At 36.6% G+C, this 24383-nt stretch overlaps 2 protein-coding genes across 4 annotated transcripts in view; both read left to right on the forward strand.

Annotated features, from left to right (window-relative positions):
- The window catches only part of LOC108105972 (frizzled), a 105352-nt gene that overhangs the window by 40162 nt on the left and 40807 nt on the right, over positions 1-24383 (forward strand). For all 3 annotated transcript variants that reach the window (XM_017212777.2, XM_017212778.2, XM_017212775.2), the window contains exons 3-4: positions 5632-5826; positions 6111-6336. In XM_017212777.2, coding sequence (XP_017068266.1) covers positions 5632-5826; positions 6111-6336 — 421 coding nt within the window. The remainder of the gene's footprint in view (positions 1-5631; positions 5827-6110; positions 6337-24383) is intronic.
- Positions 20558-21516, forward strand: LOC108105973 (histidine-rich glycoprotein). The gene has a single exon (XM_017212779.2). It carries the CDS (start codon positions 21124-21126, stop codon positions 21406-21408), a length of 285 nt encoding a protein of 94 aa, XP_017068268.1. The 5' UTR covers positions 20558-21123; the 3' UTR covers positions 21409-21516.

Consider the following 24383-nt stretch of genomic DNA (forward strand, 5'->3'; position numbering starts at 1 on the left):
AACAATTTACAAATTGTAATAAAAACTTCAATTCTAGAATGATAAATTATTAACTAACAAAGTGAGGAAATTGCTACACAACTTCTGGCCATTTTTCATACAAAATAAAATGATTATTTTGATATCAGAGCAGAGGTAAGAAGAACGTCAACTTCTACGACAAGTTAAAGTTTCATAAAACGTGAAAAGTAATCCCCAACTTTTTCCCCAACCAATTTCCTATGACAGTTGAAGTTTTCCTAACCCTTCGGGGGGGAGGTGGTAAACCTTTGGGGCTTTTCATTTCAAGTATCAAGTAAAATTATAAACAAGCACATTTTATTTCAATTTTCGCGAAACTAAAACAAATATTTTTGCAGCCACAGAAAGTTTCTGGCACAGCGACAGGTAAAACTGTCTGAGGGATTTTCTCTAAAAGGGAAAACTTATGTGTGGAAATGGAAAAGGGGGAGTGTGTGTGTGTTTGTGTCACATCAACAACTGTCAACAATCAACACCTTTTTCATTAAGCGCATTAGATGAGTTGAGACAATGAGTGAGCGCAGGCGAAACCCTGCTCATCTTCTTTTCTTATTTTTTTTTTGCTTGACTTTTGGTTTTCCAATGAAAAGCGAAAAGAGGAAATGACAATGTGTGTTTGCTGAAAGAGCAAATAATCGTCTAGTCGTTGACTTTGATGACATTTTCTTAATTACAAGACATGATGATGATGCTGCTGGTGCTGTCAAGAGAATCTGGTTGAAAAAAGAGGGAAAAATCGAAAGGCAGAAACTGAAAGTTCAGTGAGGTGAATATTTCATTCTCATGGTGACTGCACCATTCCATTTTCCCTTTTTTGACAGTTTATTTTTCTTCCACAATGGTATTAATAGTTTTTAAATATGCAACAAATATTTAATCATAAAAAAAACATGCCAATGCCATCAGAAATGTCAGAAACAGCAACAAAAATATAAAAAGTTTGCCGCAAAATTTATGCCGCAATCGCGCGCTGTCCAACCTGACTGAAATGTTTATGTTAATAGTTAGTTATTCTAATGGATGGATCCACCCTAAAAAAAAGAAACCAAAAACTATTGTTGTTTTCCTTTCCCTATGCAAATTTATACAATTTTTATTTGGTTTTTCTTTTTTTTAGTCTGTTAGTTGCGAGTTAAATCTAATTTATGCAAAATTCAAAAACTGCCAACCGCTGCTCTCAAAGCTTTTCTGTGGCTTTTTGGTTTTCAACACTCCAGCCAAGATGAGTGGGCGTTTTGGTGGGTGTAACCACTTTAGTTTTTGAAATGATTTTAATGACCCGACAGACGACTCTACGAAATTTATGAGCGCTAGAAATTGAAATTATTTTACTTCTTTTTTTCTCTGTCTTCATTGACCATGAAAGGCGCGGCAACGGCGACGGCGGCTCGAGTTAAATAATTTATTTTTGAAGTTGGTTGACGAAAATGTTTTGGTGGAAGTTTAACTAAAGAGGTGGACTATGGAAATGGAAAAGCCAATGCAGGAAAAGTTTTCTTCTCTTGAGGTAGCAGAAGTCACCTGAGGTCTTGTAGTGGAAGTTTTATGGAAGTTGAAGTTGGGATTTTGTAGAAAGTTTGAGGCGCTTGGAAATTGTAGAGAAATATTTAGCAGTTTTGGGTTTTCATAATCAGCCTTGGGGTAATATTTTTTGGTTTTTTCGATTAATGAAAAGTGTCTAGAAAGGAAATGAAAGCCATTTTGATGAGTTAATCTAATTAATTGATAATATTTGGTAAGATTTTTAAACTTATTTTTAAGGTAGGCTTAAAAAGCTAAGAACTGGCTTAATATCTTAGCAAAACTGCAACTTTTCCTAGCCTAAACTTAGCTAAAAATAACCTAAAACCTCTTCATAAAGTGTTAGATTACAAGAAACTTTTCCCAAAAAACAAAGCTGCGTTAAATTCCCAAACAATTTTCGCAGAACTCTGCTTTGGCAGGGAAAACCTTTTCTCCATATTTTTGCATCCTACGAATGCCACTCAAACTAAGCTCTTCTCTAGAGTGAATTTCCTTCGAGTTTCGTGTGTGGGTGTTGCCCCCAAAAAGAAACGTTGCATGTTTTTCGAGAAAACTACCGCCCCCAATGACGCATAATTTGTGGGCGTGTCTAAGAAGGAGGGATGGTGGAAGGGGGGCATGACTGCCAAAAGAGACAAAAGAGGAGTCTGTGCCAAATGTTTCAACATTTGCAGCTTATTTCGTTTCATTTGTAGCCAGTCACACCTACAGAAATGTGTTTCCCCCCTCCGCCCCCTTCATGCGTGGCATAACAAATTGCCACGGGAAGTTGCAGGAGGTAGGTTTGGGTGGCCACCCTTTTTCTTGTTGTTTTTCTGGCATAAATAAACAATTCAATTCAATTTCTCAGCTTGTTTCTTCTGCAGCGGAGCGTTGGTTGTCAACAAAAGGAGTTACAAACTGACTGGCTTCCTCCCTACCTCCCCCCTCCCCTATTCTCTTCACTGCTTTCCCCCTTTTTAGGAATATATTTTGCATTTAAATGAGGATTGGAGAAGCTGGGTGGAGCCTGGGAATGGCTTAGATGCGTAGGTGGAAATTAGATGTAAGCTGGCTAAGAGAACTATAATTTCAAAGGGGTGTTTGGGGGGGTGGGGGGTGTGGTTGGTAAAGAAAAAAAAAGATCCTTGAAAAAGAAGAGATAAAGGTAAAAGAGGCATTGGTTTGGGGTAAGGGAAATCATAGAAATTGCTTGAAAGACTTGAAAGATCTTTATTTAAGTTAAACTTTCTTCAGGAAAATCTATGAAAATATAATTAAAATATATTATTTCTATAAAACAAAGGTTTTTTTTTTAGATTTTTGTATATAAAAAAGTATATTTTGTTAGCTAGAATATTAAAGAATATGTAAAAATAGTGGGAAATTTTGATTTTTATATTAAAAAGTCAAGAAAAGCCAAAATCTTGATTAAATTAAAAATTAAAATTAATTTTATATAATATTAATATAATAATATAATATATTTTACATTCAAAATTTGTGTAATTGAAATTTTATAATATAAAAAAAATACTTTCCTCTCCAAAATTTCAACTTAAAAGCAAAAATGGGAAAAAATTTAACTAAAAGACCTTAAAAAAGTGTTAAAAGATTATATTAAATTAAAATCTAGTATTAAATTCATTATTTTTAAACTCTGTAAATATAAGAAAAAGCATATATAAAGTTGTAATATAATTTTAAAAATATTTTCCTTTCGAAAACTTCAACTTAAAAGCCAAAATGGAAAAAATTAGAACTTTTAGACCTAAAAAAATGTTAAAAGATTTTATTAAATCCCATCTAATATTAAATTCATTATTTTTAAACTCTATAAATATGAAATAAAAAGGCAACCTTAAATCCTAAAGACTTTTCTCTCACTGCCTGCTGAATGGCTCTTTGTGAGGGCGTCTGATGTTGGCCATGACTAACCGAGCCGAGCCGAGAAGTGCGTTCTGCATCTATGAATAATTCAGAGGTCTCGTCGTGGCAACAATAATACTCGGTACTCTCGGCACATTAATGCAATGCGAACAACTCAAAAGCAAACATAGTCAGTCTACACACAGACACACACATATATACAAACACACACACACACACACACACATATGTGAACAGAAAACACCCACAGAGTGAACTTCTAGCTAACTGTTTCTCTCTGATAGTTTTGTAATGATCAAATTAAATGACTTTGCTTGGGTCTGGTTTGGGTTCTGGTTTCTAGGTTTTCTGAGGGTGGGAGGGTGTTTTAGACAAAAGACTCCTTGGCCTGGCTTAGTGGGAATGATAATGAATTTATTTAAATGACGCGTAATCAGACAGCCAACAGAGAAATGCAAGAGAAGTGAAAGAGAAGGAGGAGGAAATTGTGGTTTTGGGATGGAGGATAAAAGCTGGGACTAAAACAGAGTGTGGACTGTAATTGCTTTTAAAGCTTTTGAGGAATTGTCAACCATTATGTTGGCCTTATCTGGGGTTTTATCCTCTATCTACTATTATCCCCTTTTCCTTTTGGCAAACCGGAAGTGTTGTGTCCGTTTGGTAGGAACCCTTGATTGGTTGTCGGTTAGCCAAACTGGCAATTGCTGATCAAATGAGTTAATATATTCAATGTTTCAATTAAGCCAAGATAAATATCTAACGTTTGGTAGTTAATTTTGGCCAGGGAGGGCAGTTTATATGAGCCGTTAAGAGGAAAAGTTGTGGAAACTTTAAAAGTTTTCATTTGTGGTTATACTAAGCTAACTTTTTGCTTAAAAATATTAAAATTTTATGGCATATTTAAGAGTTTCTGATTGATATATTTGTTATTATAGCCAAAGGGATTTACAATTTTAATAATAATAATAATTCAGAGAGGGAAATGAAGTATAAAATGATAAAAAGTCAAGGTTGATAGTCGCAAGTTAAAATCGAATTTAACATTTTTTGATCCAGAAAGGTATTAAATTTATTAAAATCAATATCATTATGGTTTTTCCCTACCCATTAAGTTTAAATAAAAACATAATTTAAAGATTTTATGGCAGAAATTTAAGTAAAAAAGTGAAAATTCATATAATATTAGGTTGTCAAAAAAGTCTTGCGGTATTTTCGCTAGTTGCCGCTGAAAGCGCTTAGTTCTTGTTTAATTCGTCGCATCAGGTCATACTTTACCTTTTTGGAAAGCTCATTTCACGCGCTAACACGTGTTTGATTGATTGTCCTTTCTTTTAAGTCGTTCAAGAGTTATAGCGTCGCAATCATGGAGCAAAATAAAGAGAAAATACGGCATATTTTACAGTACTACTACGATAAAGGCAAAAATGCATCTCAAGCCGCCAATAAAATTTGTGCAGTTTATGGACCCGATACAGTTTCCATTTCCACCGCCCAACGATGGTATCAACGTTTTCGTTCTGGTGTAGAGGTGGTCGAAGATGCGCCACGCTCCGAGTTTTTTGCCAATAGGGAAGCGAGCTTCTATGAGAGGGCCATTATGAAGTTGGCATCTCGTTGGGAACGCGTCATCGATCAAAACGGCGCATATTTGACTTGAATCGCATTATTGTAACCAATTTGATGCCGCAAGACTTTCTTGACAACCTAATATTTGGCCTTTTACGACTAAAATGCAAACCAAAAAAAATGTTTAAAAAATATCATGAGATCATCTTGACCTTCTCAGAAAATCCTAAGTTTCTTAGCGATTAAAGTTAGCCTTCTCAACTCAGCATTTCTCTTCCCTATATCTTACACAAAAACCCATTCCAGCTAAGGATATACCAGCTCGATTCATTAAGGCCAACTGCAAAAAGGCCAAAAGCAAGAAACCTTGCGAATTAAATGGGTCTTGGGGTTTGGCAGTAAATGGCACAACAATCACAATCAGCTAATGTGTAGAGCCTAATGACCAAAAAGAGCCGCTGAGAAAGGGGATACCTAATAGGTACCCCCACAGCCTCTTTAATGACCCCCCAACCCCCACCCCTTTATACACACTAATGAATTTTTAAGGGATCATCAAAGCATATATATATATATATCTGAGGTTAATTAAGGCAAACCTAATTAAATCTAAATTTATTTTTAATACCTCTCTCTCCTTCTTCATTGCAGGTGCTCACCTTCCTGATTGACTCGTCGCGTTTTCGCTACCCGGAGCGGGCCATCGTCTTTCTGGCCGTCTGCTATTTGGTTGTTGGCTGTGCCTATGTGGCGGGTTTGGGGGCGGGCGATTCGGTGTCGTGCCGTGAACCATTTCCGCCGCCCGTCAAGCTTGGCCGCCTGCAGATGATGTCCACCATCACCCAGGTGAGATGATCCCACAGAAGTCCAGTCCAGGGCCTGGGAAACCAGTACTTAGTCAATTTTTAATGTGGCAACACAGAAAAGATTTTCTTTTTATTTTGATGAAGAGAATATGGACAGTCAGAGAAATTAATATATGGTTTAAGTTTTTATTTTGATAAAATTTTTGTATTTTATTTAAAAAGTTGTTTTAACCATCAAAACCTTTGACTTTCCAGGACTCTCCATTAAAATTAATTTGTATTTTATTGACTGAGTTTTTCTTTTGTTTTTTTTTCCAAAACCAGGGCCACCGCCAAACCACGTCCTGCACGGTTTTATTCATGGCCCTCTACTTCTGCTGCATGGCCGCCTTTGCCTGGTGGTCATGTCTGGCATTCGCTTGGTTTTTGGCCGCCGGCCTTAAATGGGGACACGAGGCGATTGAGAACAAGTCGCACTTATTCCACCTGGTTGCCTGGGCGGTGCCTGCCCTTCAAACCATCTCTGTACTGGCCCTGGCTAAAGTTGAAGGTAAGTTGGATTGAATTTCTAGATCTGGTCAGGATTATTATCGATTATAGCGACCTTGATTGATCTCTCTCTCTCTCGGAGTTCCAATCACACATTCAACGCCCCCCGAAAAAGAAGTTAACTCTAACATTGCTGCGGTTTTTTGGGCAATTTCAAAGCGTTAGACGAAACCGTCATTAGACATCATTTTGTGGCATTAACTGTATCTATTTCTTGTGGCTATGACCGGGTTGCTATCAGCTAGGAAAAGGTACAAGAAAAAAAGTTAAGAAAACCAACAAATAGTTAAAAGATGAAAAGGGCAAGGCAGTGGTTTGAGGTGGTCAAAAAAGGGGGGAGGAAATTTTGGATGTTTGGAAAGTTAAAATAAAATCCTGAAGATAAAAACTTTTAAAGCTAAAACTTTAAGAATTTAAAGTTGTTTTTAATTTAGATCACAAATATATATTTTTATCCAATTTTTAACCACTTAGTACCACTGTAAAAATGCGTATGCCGCTTGTTTCTGCCTCATTTTGTGGCTCATTTGGGAATGAATTCTTGAGCTGGGCTCGGTTATTTGGGTCTTGGGATACTGAGATACTTTCGGTAGGCTTCTAATGCGGCTGTCCGCGATTTCTAAACAATTTAATGACCTACGTGGTCGTGGCCAGACACGAAATAAATCTTGATGGCCAACCAAAAAAAAAAAAATGTAAAACTTGGCGAGAGTAAAAAAAAGACTGAAAACGGTCACGTTAAAGTGCCGTAAAAATTTGTTGGACTTCAGATGAGTTTCTTCTTCTTCTTTCTATATATATATATATCTTTTCTATATATATTTTTCTTACCAAGTCAAAGAACAAGAGCTAAACTAATTCGCTTAACGCGCTGCCACTAAGCCTAACTTGGTGGCCTTTTTCGTTTGCTGCTCCATTCTTGGGCTCATTTCACATTTTTGGGCTTAATTAGATTGCGGCTTAATGACTCAATTGTGTTTGCCAGCCAGCCTATGCTCTCTCTTCCCTCCCCTTCACCACCCCTCTCTCAATCTATCTCTCTCATCTGATAACTATGCTTCTCTTTCTATAACACGGGACAATTTCCAATACGACCAGACGGTAGTAATTAAATACAGCCAGCACATGATTATGGCTTGTTAGGCAAATCGAATGAAAGTCATAGACAATTTGAGGGTGGGGGGGGTGGAGCCTGTTAAGAGGAGAGGTTGTGGGGGGGGGGGTTTGAGCATCTCTGTTGATGGGCACTTATAGACCCAACATTAACTGGGTCTACTTAATGCTTACGGACGGTTACGTAATTGCAGGGAGTGAGCGAGGTTAGGTGCCAGCTTAACACTGGATTAGCGTTGCATTGTGGTAAAACGGGCCTGCGAATTAGCCAACTTCATTGCAAATCCTGGCAAATGCCAGGTCACGAGTTAGTGGATTTCATAAGTCAATCAAATGGGGGGGAGTTATGGTTATGCAACTGAAAATTTGATTATGATTTAACAAGTTAATAAATAAAAACGATTAAATATTAATAAAATAAAAAAGAAGCTTTTGAAAGCTTTTTTCATGAACAAAAACTCATAACTAATAAAAACAAACATTAAAAAATACTTCATAAAATTTATTAAAAATTAAACTTTATAGTTTAATAACTTTATAATGACTTCATGATTTTGCAACCATAATAAACTTAAAATTCCAACGAATAAAGCTAAAAGCTGCTTCTTGGTTTAAAACCAAATTACTTTTCCATCACTTTAAATCTCAATTTCCACATTAGACTTCCCCTTTTCTCAGCAATTTCCCGGCTATGAGCAATTTTTCAATTGCTTAACAAATATAATCAAAAATTTCCACTCTAGCCTAAGCGGCAAACCGACAAACACTCGAGAGACTCTCGCTAATGCATGCAAAATGCCAAAAGCCATAAAAAACATATTTTCCTCTCTCATCGCATCTTATATAAAAAAAATACAAAAAAAAAAAATATGGAAAAAAAACATTAAAATCCCTGGCGCTGGAAACGATTTATGGGAAAAGTCTCCGAAAAAAAAATTAAAATAAAATGATGACTTAATGCACTGCAAGCGACCAGCGAAAATTGCTGGGGCACTCCTTGAGATGCTTCGGTAAGAAAATAACAGTAAATGGAAAGGAACAGGCGCAGCGGGCTTATACACTGTGAAGAAAAGAAAAAGAAAAGAAGAAGTTTTTTTTTTAATTTCTTAAGCCTACTCTTAATGTTAATTAAGCTTAAGATTCTAATAGATTTTTATGTTCATAAATCACTTTTTGATCGAAATTTTTGGGAACACATAATAATATAGTATAAAAATGTAGGCGCCATGCTCTTTCTGTGTTCTCTTTCTGCTGTACTGTTCTCTTTCTGTGTTCAAAAACTAACTGTTCTTTATTCCTTTATACATTCCATCTTAGCTTAATTTTTTCATGTATTGGTGACATTTGCTGATGGTGCGAACGAGACAAGAGTAAGGGAGAGGCCACATTGCTTACAATGTTTACAGATAATTGTGTATAGAAATGTAACTTAGTGTGACTGTTTGCTATACATCTTAGTAGGACCGCTTTTATATTATAATATAATATAAAAATTTATCAAAATCAATTTCTCTCACTGCATCCTCCCCTTCAGAAACCATTCAACGGCAATTAATGTTAAATTTAAAAATACATTATTTTAATGTGTCGTCAGATGGAGTAAGCCATAGGCAGAGGGATGGGACGGGACAGTTGTTGCTTGGGCGTTGATGATGGCGGTAGACTTACAACAACAACAGCAACAACAGGAACAGCTACCTATAGAAACAGCAACAACCATATAACAGAAACATCGACTGCTTTTTGGGTAAACAAAGACTTGGCAATGCTCGAGGCGGGAAGCTTGGAAGCTTTGGCCGCCGGCTACGTGCATTGAATCCGTAATTTGCGCACGTTCGTCGCAAACATTGAATAATGCTCAGAGATATACCTACAGAATATCCCTCATCTTGCCACTCCCCTTTAAACACTTCTGGCCAAGTAAATAACAGACAGGACGTACTTGTAGATGAAAGGTAGGGTGGGAAAAGGGGAAGCTAACAATTTGTATTGACTTCACAACGCGTTGGCAGCTCATTTGATGGATTTCACCTCCTCCAGAGAAGGAGACCTATGAATCACCTTTACCTGTCCACCAGCAAATGTCCAGTTCCGTAGAGAATCCCATTTGCTTTGTGCTTGGAATATTAATTAAGGAAAATTGGTTTTCTGTTTGATTTTTTGACCTAAAGACATATGAAATTTGAAGTTTTTGAATGAAGTTTTCCACTTGTTAGTTTCTGAAATGCAGTTCCGTTTTAGAAAAAGTAATAATATTAGATTTATACAGGAAAATCAATAGATTTTAATTATATAACCCAACAAATACCTCACCTTTACATACCTTTTAGATCACAAACTCTACCCATATTATTTTCCAAACTCACGAAAATCTCTAAGTATACCCCTAAATTGTTAACCAGGCCCAAAGGCAACAATTTGCCTTACTTGTCTAGAATTTATTACCATTTTGTAGACACGCTCAACAATTATTTTTCATTTATAAGAACGTAGAAAAAGAAAACAAAGCAAAAAAAAAAAAAAGAAACGAACCAGCAAGAAGAAAATATGCAAATTAACAGAAAACCAAAAGAGACGCAGAGCAAAGGAAAATTAACAATTTGTTGCGCTTTTGCAAAATTATATGCCTTGGAGTCGTAAGTCCGCTGAAGAGACTTTTCCGCGCTCGCCTTTTTCTTTTCTTCATTTGTCAAGTTATTAAAGAGCCAACTGGAGTGGAGCAGAGGAGCAGAACTAAATTAACATAATTTATCCAAGGCGGACTTGCTTTTTTTTTTTCCTTCTTACAAGAGAGAAAGAGATTCCAAAGCGGAGTAGGATAAAGGTACAGTGGGTAATCGAGAGGTTAAAAAGGAAAATACTAAATATTTGAAAACTAAAGACAATGTGTCTTTAAATGTTCTAAAAGAAATGTTCTAAAAAGAAGAGGAAAATGCATTTGGAAATGCATTTGGTCAGCTAGCAGGAAAGTCAGATGAAAATGTTATGCAAGTGCAGGCGGAATTTTTGTTCCAAGGATCATGCAATAAGAGATGGCTTGCTCTTTGAACTTTTTCTCTTCCATCTCCGTTTTGCGCTAGCTAACCATCTCGTTCACTCTGCACTCTAGAGTGCTCCCTGCATAATCAAATAATGCGCTTTGGCATTGCAGTTGTGTTGGCATGGCAATCGTGGCAAACATAACCCACACATATAGAACTGAAATGAAATGAATTAGAGTGAAGAGTGAGTAGTGAGTGGCAAATGAAAAACTAAAGTCGAAGAAGCACTTTTCTCGCATTCGAGTCACATAAACGGACAGAGACAATCGACGGACATAGACTCTAAGATATACAAAGAGAGAGAAAGAGAGCTTGAGTTTAGGAGGGAGAAGGCAAATATGCAGCTTTGGGGACAAAAACTTTGCCTGTATAGAATCTATAAATAGTGGGAATTGATAATATAAAGGGAAGTTTTAAAGAAAGCCATACCCTGTTAAGCAATGTTAATGATATTTTTGTAAATCTAGATTTTTAATATCGAACATAACAAACTTAAACATAATCTTAAAAATCTAATAAAATTCAACTACCTTCCTGTACAATAGCAATAAATTCCTAAATAGACAGATTTTTATAGGCTTTTACTACCATAATCCCACGGTCCATAAAATCCTTATTTAATAATGGGAAAATAACTCGAAAATGTGGAATCGTGTTGGCTGTCTATAACCGATAACTCCCAAGTTTATATACCCCTTAAAATGATTGAAAGTCAATCCATATGAAGAAGCCACAATGCAGTTGACCGCAGTAGCAATAGCAACAGCAGCAGCAGCAGCAGCAACAGCAGCAATAAAAACTGCAACACCAACATGCAGCATAGCAACACGAACAATGTGCGTTGAATGGCATGTGGCAAAAGTTATGGAGACTTTGGCGCGTAAAACCGGTAGCTAAAATGGCCGAAACGAAAAGGGTGGGGGCTGCGAAAGGGGAGAAACTGGCAAGAAATGGGGTTCACAGACGCGATGAAGACAACAGCAAAAAGCGTGAAACGTGTGCGTGAGTCGCAGTAGCAACAACAGCAGTAACACTAACAACATCGGCGACAGCAACAGCAGCAGCAACTGATACGCAGTTTGAGATACCGCGATGTTGTTGCTACATTGGCAACATGACTACAAGTTGCTATTACCCGGGCCATATACCAAACGGCATCGGGCCTCAACTTCACTTGCTATTGCTGTTCGGTTGCCATGGCTACTGGAAAATGGCAACGCAAAAGCTCTTGGAAATGTAGGCAAAAGGTGAGACAGGTGGACCGAGAGCCTTTCTCTGTCATCCGTTTGATTACATTTACAATTTGAGCAGCCTGGCTATACCCTAAGAATGATTGTTAGGGTGGTAGGGTAAGTTGAGGTTTAAGGGTATAGATTCTATAGAATTCATTTTCATTCAAGAGTTTTAGGGTTTAGCAGAAAATAAGCTATTTTTATTCATTTAGAAACTAGGAAAATCGGCTGAGATTTCTTTCTAAAGCTTACAAAAAGATATACAAGATTGATCTTGTTTTGGTGGCTGATTACTTTGAGGAAAACTTTTAGCTTCATTTTATTTCCAATGTCCCCAAAAAGTAGTCTTAGATATCTTAGAAAAGCTTCAATTTCCTAAGATTTTCTTAAGCTAACAAAAAAGAAAATATAAGTCCGAAAAGAAGACTTCTTTCTAGGAATCGCAAGTCAAAAGATGTTAAAAGTCATTACAAACACCTTACTATATCACAAATTTCTTACCATATACCCTACCAGACATGAATATAAACACTTTCTGGGCATTACAGGTACGGCAGGCCAAGGTTTCACTTTTTTTCTCCCTTTTTTTTTTGGGCATCATTTGAGCGGCTTCTGTTTCGTTTTTTTTTTCCCCTAACTCCGAGATTATTTGTTTGATTTCATTTTTATATTTTGTTTATATGTAAGCTTTTGGCATCATTCGTCTTAGCCATGTCCAGTACGTGCTCCATTTGGCTAATGTCATTTTTATGAGTTTTTATTCCGTTTTGCGGACATAATTTGATTGTCATGTCTGGCAGTTTTCTTCATGGATTTTCCTATTAGATGATTGGGCAGCCAGTTGTTTGTAGCCAAAATATAAGCTAAAAGAAGACATTCTTTTATATTTAGCCCGGGGGTTAGAAGTCGAAAATTTACGCATAATTATATAGAATTATATAGACCTCGTAACGGCTCAGATCATTATAAAGTCATAAAGCTTTTTGTCGGCTCCGGTGGTCCAGAGTGCCCCACTAATTTGCGGCAATTAAAATCATTAATTCAAATTAATATGATTCGAAAAACATTAAAGCCAAGTTAGGAATCTCTTGGCCCGAGGGCGTTGAAGCCATGTTAAAGGAAAAGAAGAAGCGGTATAAGGGCCAATGACCAGAAGGGAACAATGGCGAGCAGGCTAAGTGTGAAGACGGCCAAGTTAATGAATCCCCAAAAGAGCCGAAAAGACTAATGAATGGCGGAATGGTGGTTGACTGACTGACCAGCTTCCCGCGAAAATTAAAGCTTGTTAAAGAAATTATAAATGTTGGAACCGAAATAACTGTTATGTAAATAAAAGCACATTTTCATCATTTACTTAACACAGATTTTGAATATTTAAGGAAAATAAATACATTTTCCCATATTTAGTTTATGAAATACGTTTGATAATCACTGTTTTTATGATTGGCTTTGCTTAAATCGATTTAAATCTCAATATTTATTTAAATATATTTCAGCTAAAAATAACAGCATATTTGAATAATCCTTGTCATTTTCAATATTTTATTTAAGTCAATATGAAAATTTTATATTGACTATTTGTTTAAGTGAAAATGTTAGCTAGATACTAGGTAGGAAACTTTATTTTTGCACAAAGTTTATAGCTCAATCATTTAATAAAATATTTTAGAAACAAATGAATAAAAATAATGCATCTTTAAGAAATTAAAGACTCAATTTAAATTAAATTTATGGTGTAGTCCAGTGGTGCTCAAATTGGTCTGCTGGTGAAGAATTTACTAACACAAATTCAAAAAAGCGTGCACATATTTAGTTCCGTTTTTGTGTTGGTTTGCAACTGTGCACTGAGAGAGAGAAAAGTGTTTCTGTTTTGGTAACTAATTCTTCACTCATTTTACTGATTCGCCAAAATTTTAATTACATACTCGCGTCGATGGTTCACTGCGAAATAAGCACCAAAGTGCAAAAAGAAGTAATAAAGCAGAGGTGCTCAAACTTCGTCTTACGGCGGAGCATTTACTAACACAAATACAAGAAAACGTGCACATATTCAGTAACGCTCTTGTGTTGGTTTGCAACTGTGCACTGAGAGAAAGAATAACAGTTTTGTACTTCCACCGCGAAATAAATTCCAAAGAGCAAACAGAAGTTACACAGAATGAATTCCAGTGCAAGTGTTCGAGGATGATCGAGTAAGAAACAAGAACAAAATATATTACAGTTAGCGACAGAATAAGGCGGAAAGAGGAAAACGAAAAATTGTCAGTGGATTAGCACGGCGAGAGCTCAAAGCTTATAGGCAGCAAGCTTATACATACATACATGTACATATGTGTATGAATGTATGCAACGAGCATTTACAAAAACAAATGAGCTCTCAGAGCATAGGCGTAGAGCAACCTCGTTGTAGTCCTTTCTAGTCATTTATTTTACAAAAAAGCCTTTAAAATCAAAAGGAAAATTAATATTCCTTAAGGATTTCTTTGCCAACTTAAAGATAATATCTTCCATCAGATTTTCAATTGCCTTGAAATAAAATTAAACATAATGTATCCCCAGAGCAGCCTTCAAATGCTGATGACTTTTCATCGATCTGCTGCAGTTAAGAAAAATCTGAAAGTGTTTTTTTACCTCCGGCAAATTGCTTTAGCAGCCTACACGAAAAACCAGCCATATAGCCCATATACACCCAGTAAAATAACCACCCGAAAACGGGTGGCATCCTGCTGTTCTGTTTATTTCTAATATCCTGTGTCAGTTGGTTAGGAGGGGGCAGTGAGGGTGAAAGAAAAAACGACAATAAACACGCCCACACGAAATTTGCGGACGAAATTGTCTTTTGCGGCTGCCATAAAGCGCAGTCGATGTCATTAAAATCTCTTTTTCGGCACGAAGTTTCGCACGGCGGCATATCGATGGGATATCCCTCAGCCTGGGGGGCAATCCAAATGCTTCCTGCGGTGCCTGCCAACACCTTTGACCTGCTGGGTTAACACCGCGCCCCCTGCTTTTCCACCAGAATTTCTCCCTTTTGTCTAATTTGATAAGAGAGAGAGAAAAGAAATCTTTTTGGCGTGTAAATTGCTTTTGCCATTTTCTGAACTTTTTTTTTCTTAAGGTTTTTCCTTCTTTTTTTCGTTCTTTACTTTTTGTTTGGCTGGCGTGGGTTAAAGTGCTCAAAACGCTGGCGGCCCAACAGATTTTCATTTCCAGGGCCTTTGATTTTCACTCGATTTCAATTGTCCCAGAACAAAAGTTTTCTTAATTACGTTCCGGTTATAATTTTTTTGGTCTCCTTTTTTTTGTTTTCTTCTCAAGTGCAGAGAGAACTTTCCCTTAACCCTACACTGCCGCCGCACAATTTATTGGCACAACTTCAAAAAAGTTTTCCACATTTTACCGTACCCGTTTTTTTTTAATAAATTTTTTTCTTTTTAGTTTATTTTTTGCTTTTTTTCTAGGCCAACACCTTTAACATGTTTTTGGCAGCACCTGAAAATACACAAAAAAAATGTGCAAAAAGTTTCTCACTCTATCATTGGCCTTCTCTTTCACACTCTAGCCATCGCTTTTTCTCTCTCTCTCTCTCTTTCTGGCTTCCATAGTTTGCATGACGCGTTGAATATTTTCGCAGTTTTTTGTTTGTTCATGTGCCAGGTGCAAGGTAATGGGTTAATTAGTCCTCGACCCGGGTCCCGCCAAGGGTTAATTAAGTGCCATGAAATTTGGTAGAAAAAATCGCCTGACCAAATTGATTATAACAAGAAAAATTAAAAGAGGAAAATCAACTAAAATGAAAAGGGGTCATCATGGTGAAAGAAAGATGGTTTTAAATGCTTAATTTTTTGGAGATCAAAAAGTAAATTTGATTTGGGTTTTTGGGGGTTTGTTAAGGGTTAAGGGTTAGGTGAGCAGGTTTAGGTAGGATAGCTTTGATTTTGAAGTTCAAAGTGAAGTTAGTTTGAGGTTTTTGATAAGAATTATAGGTTATTATCTACAAACCTTAATATTTACATGAAGAAACGAAAAATAACCATAAAAATAGCAAAAAAAAAACATAAATAAATTTGTTAATTTCAAACATGAAACTCCTTTTAGCAACATTCTGTCCCCATTAAGATCAAAATAAAATTGAATTACTATAACCTAAAGCTAAAAAGATAAAAATCCATCAATTTTCGAAACAATTTTCTTCTAATCAACCCTCTGGGTTAATACCTAATACCTAAGGGTGACTTTCGATCGGTCAATTTATCTATCAAAATGGATTGCCTCCTCCCCTCTTACCCACAATAACTCCCCCATACAATGACTCAATTCAAGATGAAGAAACCCAGAAGATGACTCAGTTCCAGTTCCACTCTAAAAGATTCGCAGAAAATATAAGAGAAAAACCCCAAACTTATAAAAATATCATCCCTTAAAAGGAAATCTCGATTTTCCTTTCAAATATTTATTTTATAAAGTTAACAAATTCGTGGAAAAAAAAAATATTTTTTGGGGGACGGCAGAGAATGCATTAGATTTCTGCTAAAGGAAGGAAAAATCTAAAAACCAAAACACAAAAGGAACTAACAAGCGGTTATACCTACTACGCCCCCCCATCAGCCGGGAAACTCTTCTAAGTGATTTGAACCCGGAAATGCCCATAAATCGATTGGATCTTTCGGTGGAAGCGAGAGGGGTAAGATGATGGGTTGTCTGTGGGTTTCCCAACACGGGGAGAAAAATTGGTATTAAAAATGAAAAATTTTTGTAATAATTTTGTATTTTTAAGATGAAATTTGATTTAACTTGAGTTTAGCTATTCTAAAATAATAACTTAAACTGAGATTTTTCGTGTAAAAAGCATAAGTAAGACCTTAGATTTTCTCTCTCAGTGTATGGCTTTTCTTTGGCTGCGGATGCATCAGACTTTATGGGCTAAATGAATGAATTGAAATGGGTGTGTGCGGACGAGTGTGTGTGTGTGGTTTGTATCGACTTGTGGCACACTTGTCTGGATTTTCCAACACCTCTCACCTCTCCTCACCACCACCCCCTGTACCGTACAATGCAAATAAAAGTTCATTACAAGCTCAGGCCAAGGCGCTTAACAGAAGCAAAAAAAAAAAAGGAGAGAAAAAACTGTTGTAAGCGAGGCTTTTGTTATATATCCCCGGCCTGTCCCACTTTGTTTTGTGTATTCTTTCTGCCTCTTTTATGGTCAACGGCCCCTCTTTCTAACGCTTCGGATTGTGGGTGGGAAACGGATAAGTCGCCTGTCCGGAAATGCTACATCCGTGTACAAGTCCATAAAGTCAATAACAAAAAAAGTGGGCAGAAAAATCCAGCTAAAGTGAAGGAAATTTTTGTGAAAAGCCAAAGGGGAAATGAATTAAGAATAAGGCAATGATTTTTCAACTTTGGTTTCCTCACATTTATGATATAGATTTCCGGCTAAGCGGTCCTTTGCCTTGATAATGCTCTCTCTATCTCTCTCTTTGATCGTAAAGTCTCCTTTTTTTAAAAATATTATGACTTTTACGAGCGATAACTATTGACGGAGTTAAAATACGACGTGAGTTTACGACATTTTGTTGTTGGGGGAAATTCGAGACACAGATTAGCCATTAAATCTATGGAAGTTTTCTCGTTTCTCCACAAAACTGCTGAAAAGAACATCTCTCGTATTAATTGAAAATGTCAATGAACTGAAGGCAATTATCGTAAATTATGCACACGCGTGGCTGAAATTCAAATATTATTATTATTTTTATTACGTGCGTAAAAGGCAAAACAAAAATCAAGAAATTTTACAAGCCACCCTCGTGAGGAGGTCGTCTGCGGGGTTGCAGAAGACTCTTCTGCCTAATGAAATGTCAACAAAAATGTGTGTGTGTTTTTTTTTTTTGGAAACAGGGAACTTGGGGTCTGGATGATGTTCTTTGTCTCAAAACGGGTGGTTGCTAGTCTGCTTTTCTTCCTTTTTGAAGTTGACTTGCGGAAATTGAAAACTTAATTGACAGAGCTGTGATATAGCCTTGTTGTGATTGTAATGAAAGTAATATAAGGGTGGCTATAGGGGTAGGTTTAAGGGGAAGATTTATGAACTAGAAAGTATGCCTTATAATCTTAGAAAGTCTTAAATTGAAGGTGAAAACTTAACTGCCACAAAAATTTTAGCTATTTTTTAAACCATTTTTAACTTTTCATGATGAAAAGAAGGGATCTTACCATCTTCTAAAAACCCACTAATCTTGTTAACTTTTTTTAAAGTAAAAATAATTTTAGTTAAATTTCCTTCTGGAAAAGTGTCTTTCCAGCAGAAAATCTCCACATATGACTCACTAGCAGACATAACAAATAAATCCCCCAGAAAATCAGAGCCAGCCAAATCCCCTAAATCGCAAATTTTCTATGCATTTTACCCGTTTGCAGACTCAGAAGTTGGCAAAAAAAAGGAAAGGAAAACCAGACAGGGGGGATATATATAAAACGAAACCATAAAAAATGCAACAGACCATAATAATTTCAACGTTTATTTTGTTTTTTTTTTTTTCGACGAACATTTTCTGCTTTTGTCGCAATCTTCCACAGAAGCAGCGGCGCCCCCCACCCCTTTTTCGCCCATCGAATTCAGGGATCTGACTATGCAAAAATGCAGCAGCCAAAAAGCACATAAAATTATTATGTGACGAGGAACGTAGAGGGAAATGAAAATCTGTTTTGGGTGGTAGGGGGTGGTGAGGGACAATGCTCAAAGGCTTTTCGGACGGCTCTCGGCCAAAAATCAGACTCAGCATGTGAGCATAAAGCTCAAATAAACTCAAGTTGTTGACAAAAGGGGTTAAAGGCCATAATTGTGGCCGTTGGCAAAAAAAGGAGGTGAGGGGAGGCGGGATAACCCTACTCCCAGGGGAACCCTGCACCCAGCCAGAACGTGTGCCCCCAGACAGAGAGTGGAATTTTCATTGGATGTGTAAACAAAACCAGCGGGGGGTGGCAGGAGGAAAGAAAATGAGCTAGTCGGAAAAGCTGTTCACTAAAATGATTTTTAAAGGGAATCTCTCAACTTGTTTATGGCCGTGTTAATGGGTTTTTGTACGAAAAACATGAGATAATCTAATAAAATGGGGGGGAAATTAATATTTTAGAGAATGTTAAAAGCTTAAAGGTGGATGGTAGAAGGGAAAAGGAATTTTCTATTTCTTAGAAAATATATTTTCCTTAAATTTTCCCATATTTTTATAACAGATTTCATTATTTGATAAGTTGTTTTCCTTAAATTTAAATTAAATTTCTTTAATTCTATCAATTATTTTGATAAACTTTTAAGTTTTTATTCCCCCGGTTTTTTGTTTTTCTTTATTTTTCTTGTTTCTTGGCTCGCCTTTCTCCCTTTTCTTATCTCCACAAAAAAGATTTCTTTACAAAAGCCAATAAAATGTATTATCAAAGTTTCGCAGAAGTTCTTTTGAAAAGCAACTCCATAAAATCAAATTTATGTATTACCTGCATTGCCAGTCCCCACCCCCCATCCAGTTTTCCTTACTTGACTTGGTCCTTACTTTTCCACCAGCTTATTTTTCACTCATTTCCCATATCGTTTTTACTCCCTGAACTTTTCAAGAGGAGAAAGATCCAAGCCGCCCCCTTTGGTCGCACTTTAAATAAGCATTAAATTGATACAACCAGAAAGTTGTTGCCTTCTCTTTCGTTTGCTTTTCCTTCTAGCCTTCTCTTTCTGCCCAAGACACTCAACAGACAGACAGACACATTCTAATCGCTTTATAACTTCTAACGCAGTTTATCAGCCTCGCACCGCAGCTCACAGCCCCCTTCATCCCTTAATTCCTTTGGTATACCCTTAGAGAGAGAGCCCACCCATGCCCATGCCATTAGAAAAGGCTCAAAGGCAAAAGTTATTGTCACGCACTAAAGTCGCTTGCATGTGGAGTTTTGTAGAGCACTGAGAGAAATTAGGAGGGCGAAATGGGGTGATATATTAGGTTGTCAAAAAAGTCTTGCGGTATTTTCGATAGTTTGCGCTGAAAGCGCGTAGTTCTTGTTTTAATCGTCGCATCGGGTCATACTTTACCTTTTTGGAAAGCTCATTTCACGCGCTAACACGTGTTTGATTGATTGTCCTTTCTTTTAAGTCGTTCGTGAGTTATAGCGTCGCAATCATGGAGCAAAATAAACAGAAAATACGGCATTTTTTACAGTACTACTACGATAAAGGCAAAAATGCATCTCAAGCCGCCAATAAAATTTGTGCAGTTTATGGACCCGATACAGTTTCCATTTCCACCGCACAACGATGGTATCAACGTTTTCGTTCTGGTGTAGAGGTGGTCGAAGATGCGCCACGCTCCGAGTTTTTTGCCAATAGGGAAGCGAGCTTCTATGAGAGGGGCATTATGAAGTTGGCATCTCGTTGGGAACACGTCATCGAACAAAACGGCGCATATTTGACTTGAATCGCATTATTGTAACCAAGTTTATACCGCAAGACTTTTTTGACAACTTAATATTATCTTCACCAGAACCCCAAAACCCTAATAACAAATCAAACTTAAAGAAAATTATAAGAAAACTTCAAATTATAAACTAAAAAATATTGTAAAAATTATAGTAAAAAATAGTAGACAAAGATTTTAGTTTTCAGTGCATATTTTTCCCTTGAAAAAGTCTACACAGACTCCCAACCTTCAAGCCAATCTCCATGGAAAAGCTCTCTAGCTATCCCCTAGCTTGCTCTTCCTTTCTCTGGGGTTTTCTTGCTTGTCTTTACTATCTTTTTTCTTTTGGTTTTTCTTAGCTTTTTCTTTTTTTGATGCTTTTTTTGCACTTTATTTTCTTTTGCTTTTATTTTTTTTTGGGACCTACGTCTAGCAAACAAGGCGGAAATTATTGTCGGCGGCGTCTTGCAGTTTTTTCTCTTCGACATTTTCCCTTTTCTTCTTGCAACTTCAATAGTTTTTTTGTTTTATTTTTTGCAATGTCAAATTGTTATTGCGTCTGGGAAATACTTTTATCTTTTTCCTATTTTCGCTTTTACTGTGATTGCATTAGGTTATGAATGGAAATAAGTAAAAAGTACCCTTAAAGTCTGAATTGGTCCGATGAGTAATTCCCTATATAGATAAGGTTATCTTTATAGCCCTATTTTAGCATTAGCAATCGCATCAAAGTGAATCCCCAATGAGTCAGGCGAAACACACACCCCTTTCGATAAGATAAACCCCATACTATCTGAAGTGTCGGGTTAGTCGAGTGCAAAATGCTATATAAATTGCTGATATCTGTGGATTGGAAAACAGTTCGCATTCAATAGGCAACGAGAGAAGTTCTCTAAAAGGAATATATCAGTTTTCCATATCAGAAAACCAAGGATTATTATATAAAAAGACCACCAAAATGCCGCCACCACACCACGAGGATCGTCTATTTGGAATCCACTTTGGATTGAATTTGGGAGGTGGTGGTCATCATCACCACCACCATCACCCACCGCCGCCGCCGCCACCGGTGCACCATCACCATCATCATGGGCCACCGCATCACCACGGACCGCCGCCACATCACCATCATCACTATGGACCTCCACCACCGCCGCCACACTTTGATCATCATCACCACCACGGAGGCCACTTTGATCATCATCATGGTCCTCCGCATGGTCATCATCATCATCATTGGTGATCAAGTGATGGAAATACCAAATGATCAATCTAATCAGTCTTTCTATGGAATATATAACAAAGGAGGGATTGTGAAATTATTTATAAACGAATTTAATTTATAACAAGTGTAAAATGTGCTAAAAAAAAAAACAAAAAACAAATATTTAAAAAAACAACAAAAAAACATTAAAAAATACTTTATAAAACTGAAAATAACAATTTTATTTGAATTTGAATTTGTCGTCGTCGTTCTTAATATTCTGATTCACAATTTTATTTTTAAAGAAATAACTTCCTCCAGATGATTTGCCTTCTGAATGATTGTTTCATTTCTCCTCCTTTTCCTACCCTTTTGTGACAAGTACTTTAGCTGCGCAATTCGACTTCATCACTATTGTTATCCCATTCATTTTCATTTAGTAAACAGCTCAAGGGATCACTTACAACAGTAGATAGGTTTGTCTCACTTACTCTTGACATATCTTTAACATTATCCGTTTACCTTCGTAATATCATAATATGAGAAAGAACGGAACTAAGAACATGCTAGGAAAGAGAGGCGGCACACAACGCCCATTACATTAAAATAAATTCAAAATAATATTTCTGTATTTATTGGATAATTTTATTCAATCAAATTTTTTCTAAGATTATTATTATAAATATTATTTATGTTATAATTATTGCAGGGGTGGTATACGCCTATGCTCTGAGTGCTAATTTGCTCGTAGCAAATGGACGTGCTCTCCCATAAGCTTTGAGCTCTCGCCATGCTATTCCATTGACAATTTTTTGTTTTCCTTTTTCCGCCTCATTCCGTCGCTAACTGTAATAAATTTTGTTCTTGTTTCTTACTCGATCATCCTCGAACACTTGCACTGGAATTCATTCGGTGTAACTCTTGTTTGCTCTTTGGAGTTTATTTCGCGGTGGAAGTACAAAACTGTTATTCTTTTTCTCAGTGTACAGCTGCAAACCAACACAAAAGCGTCACTAAATATGTGAACGTTTTCTTGTCTTTGTGTTATGCTCTGCCGTAAGACGTAGTTGAGCACCTCTGCTTTATTACTTCTTTTTGCACTTTGGTGCTTATTTCGCAGTGGACCATCGACGCGAGTATGTAATTGAAATTTTGGCGAATCAGTAAAATGAGTGATGAATTGGTTAGCAAAACAGAAACTTTTACTCTCTCTCTCTCAGTGCACAACTGCAAACCAACACAAAAACGAAACTAAATATGTGCACGTTTCATTGCATTTGTGTGTTAGTAAATGCTCTGCCGTAAGAAGATTTTAAGCACCCTTGAACTATTGTTTTCATATCAACATTGTCTCATAAAAACTATCACTAATGAGGGCTTATCTACTCAAATGACACAAAAAGTACCGACAATGCAGTTAGTTAACGACAATCGATAAAGTTGAAAATAACAACTAATCTTATCTTGATTGACATGACAATGAAATCGGCAATGCGTAATTTAACGCTTGTCCACACACATACACACACATACCAATACACATTTTAAGCTGATTACAAAGCCAAATCAAGAACATAACTAAAAAAAACAAACCTATAATTAAAGAAATTCTAAACCAATAAGAAGATTAATTAGAACCACAGCGTGGACCACCCGCATAAACAATTTGCTAAGCCGATAAACACAAATGAAATTAAATATATAATAATTTCAGTTACCGTTTTTCGGGTGGGTCAAACAAAATGTTTGCCAATTACAAAACCATTTCAAAGTGTTTATTTTTTTTTGTATTTGATTTTTCTGCGGTTGTCACAAAACGCTAATTAGACAGCCGGCTACCAAATATACGAGTATAGAGTGGGTCTCTCTCTCAATGGCCCGTATAGTAACGTGTATTTGTCTGTGGGTTATGGCCTGTCATAAAATGTAAAATGCTGCCCACGGCGTATGGGTCGTATGGGGTATCGACACCTGGAAAATATTGGTAATTAAAATTTGCCAGTTGTCGGTTAGAAAGACTCCAAACCAGCCACAAAAAAACCGCTTCCATTTCGGCCTGTCTAATAATGTTGTAAAACATGTTGCCATTAAGTAAAGCGACAGACGCCAAAACGCCCCAAAGGCAAAAGCTACAAAAAAAAAAAAAAAAAAAACGAACTGGAAAATGTTAGGAAAATGATTGAGAGGTAGGGAAATACTCTATATATCATTTGCATGGGGGAAAAAATCTAAGAAAAATAAGTTTATGAGATTTTAAAGTTCGATTTATTTTTGGGTAAAAGTCTTGCTAGGAATATGGGTCAAAAATCTTTATTAAGTAACTTTTATTACCATAAAGTATCTTTTCTATATCTCTTATCCATTGGTAGTAATTCTTGTTTTTTTTCTTTTACTATCGCTTTTTCGCCGACAAGCCAAGTTAATGGAATTGGTAGCAGCAATAGAGGTGACACTCGAGCACTCTCCTCAGGTTTTCCCACCGAAAAACTGTCAATTAAATATCAAAATTATTCGAGGCTTGCGTCGTCGTATCGACGATATACGAGTATATATATTTTTTTTGACAATTTCATGGGACAGGTCGTGGATTGACAGCCATGATATTGAAGTGCCTAAAAGGCACCTCCTCCTGCCTCCCCCTTTTTGAGTAGATGACAATTAACGTCTCAATTCATAAATGTCGCTTCGTGAAAATGCATTCCTCAAACCAAAGTTTGCTTGCTTTTAATTAAAAAACTTAAATTATGCTCATGGCCCGGCGGGCGCCGCACTCAGCAACTTCGTATATCTTAATTGTTATTTGTATTTAATTATATGGCAAAGTCGGCCCAAGTTGGCTGCGAAAGTTGAAAAATGTTGGAAAAACAACAGCAAGTGAGGGTGAGGAAATACAAAAAAGAAGTCAAAGTTGTTGCGTTGCTTTTTTTTCGTAATTAAAATGTTTACTTTACATAGTTGGCCAAGAGTTGTTGACTTTACGGTTGAAAAGGTGAGTATGAGAGATGAGGGAAAAC

Source organism: Drosophila eugracilis, unplaced genomic scaffold (assembly GCF_018153835.1).
Source record: "Drosophila eugracilis isolate 14026-0451.02 unplaced genomic scaffold, ASM1815383v1 contig_2154, whole genome shotgun sequence".
Classification (NCBI taxonomy): domain Eukaryota; kingdom Metazoa; phylum Arthropoda; class Insecta; order Diptera; family Drosophilidae; genus Drosophila; species Drosophila eugracilis.

Bases quoted from the DNA above. Each gene is read 5' to 3' on its own strand.
- LOC108105973 (XM_017212779.2), top strand. From the start codon at position 21,124: ATGCCGCCACCACACCACGAGGATCGTCTATTTGGAATCCACTTTGGA.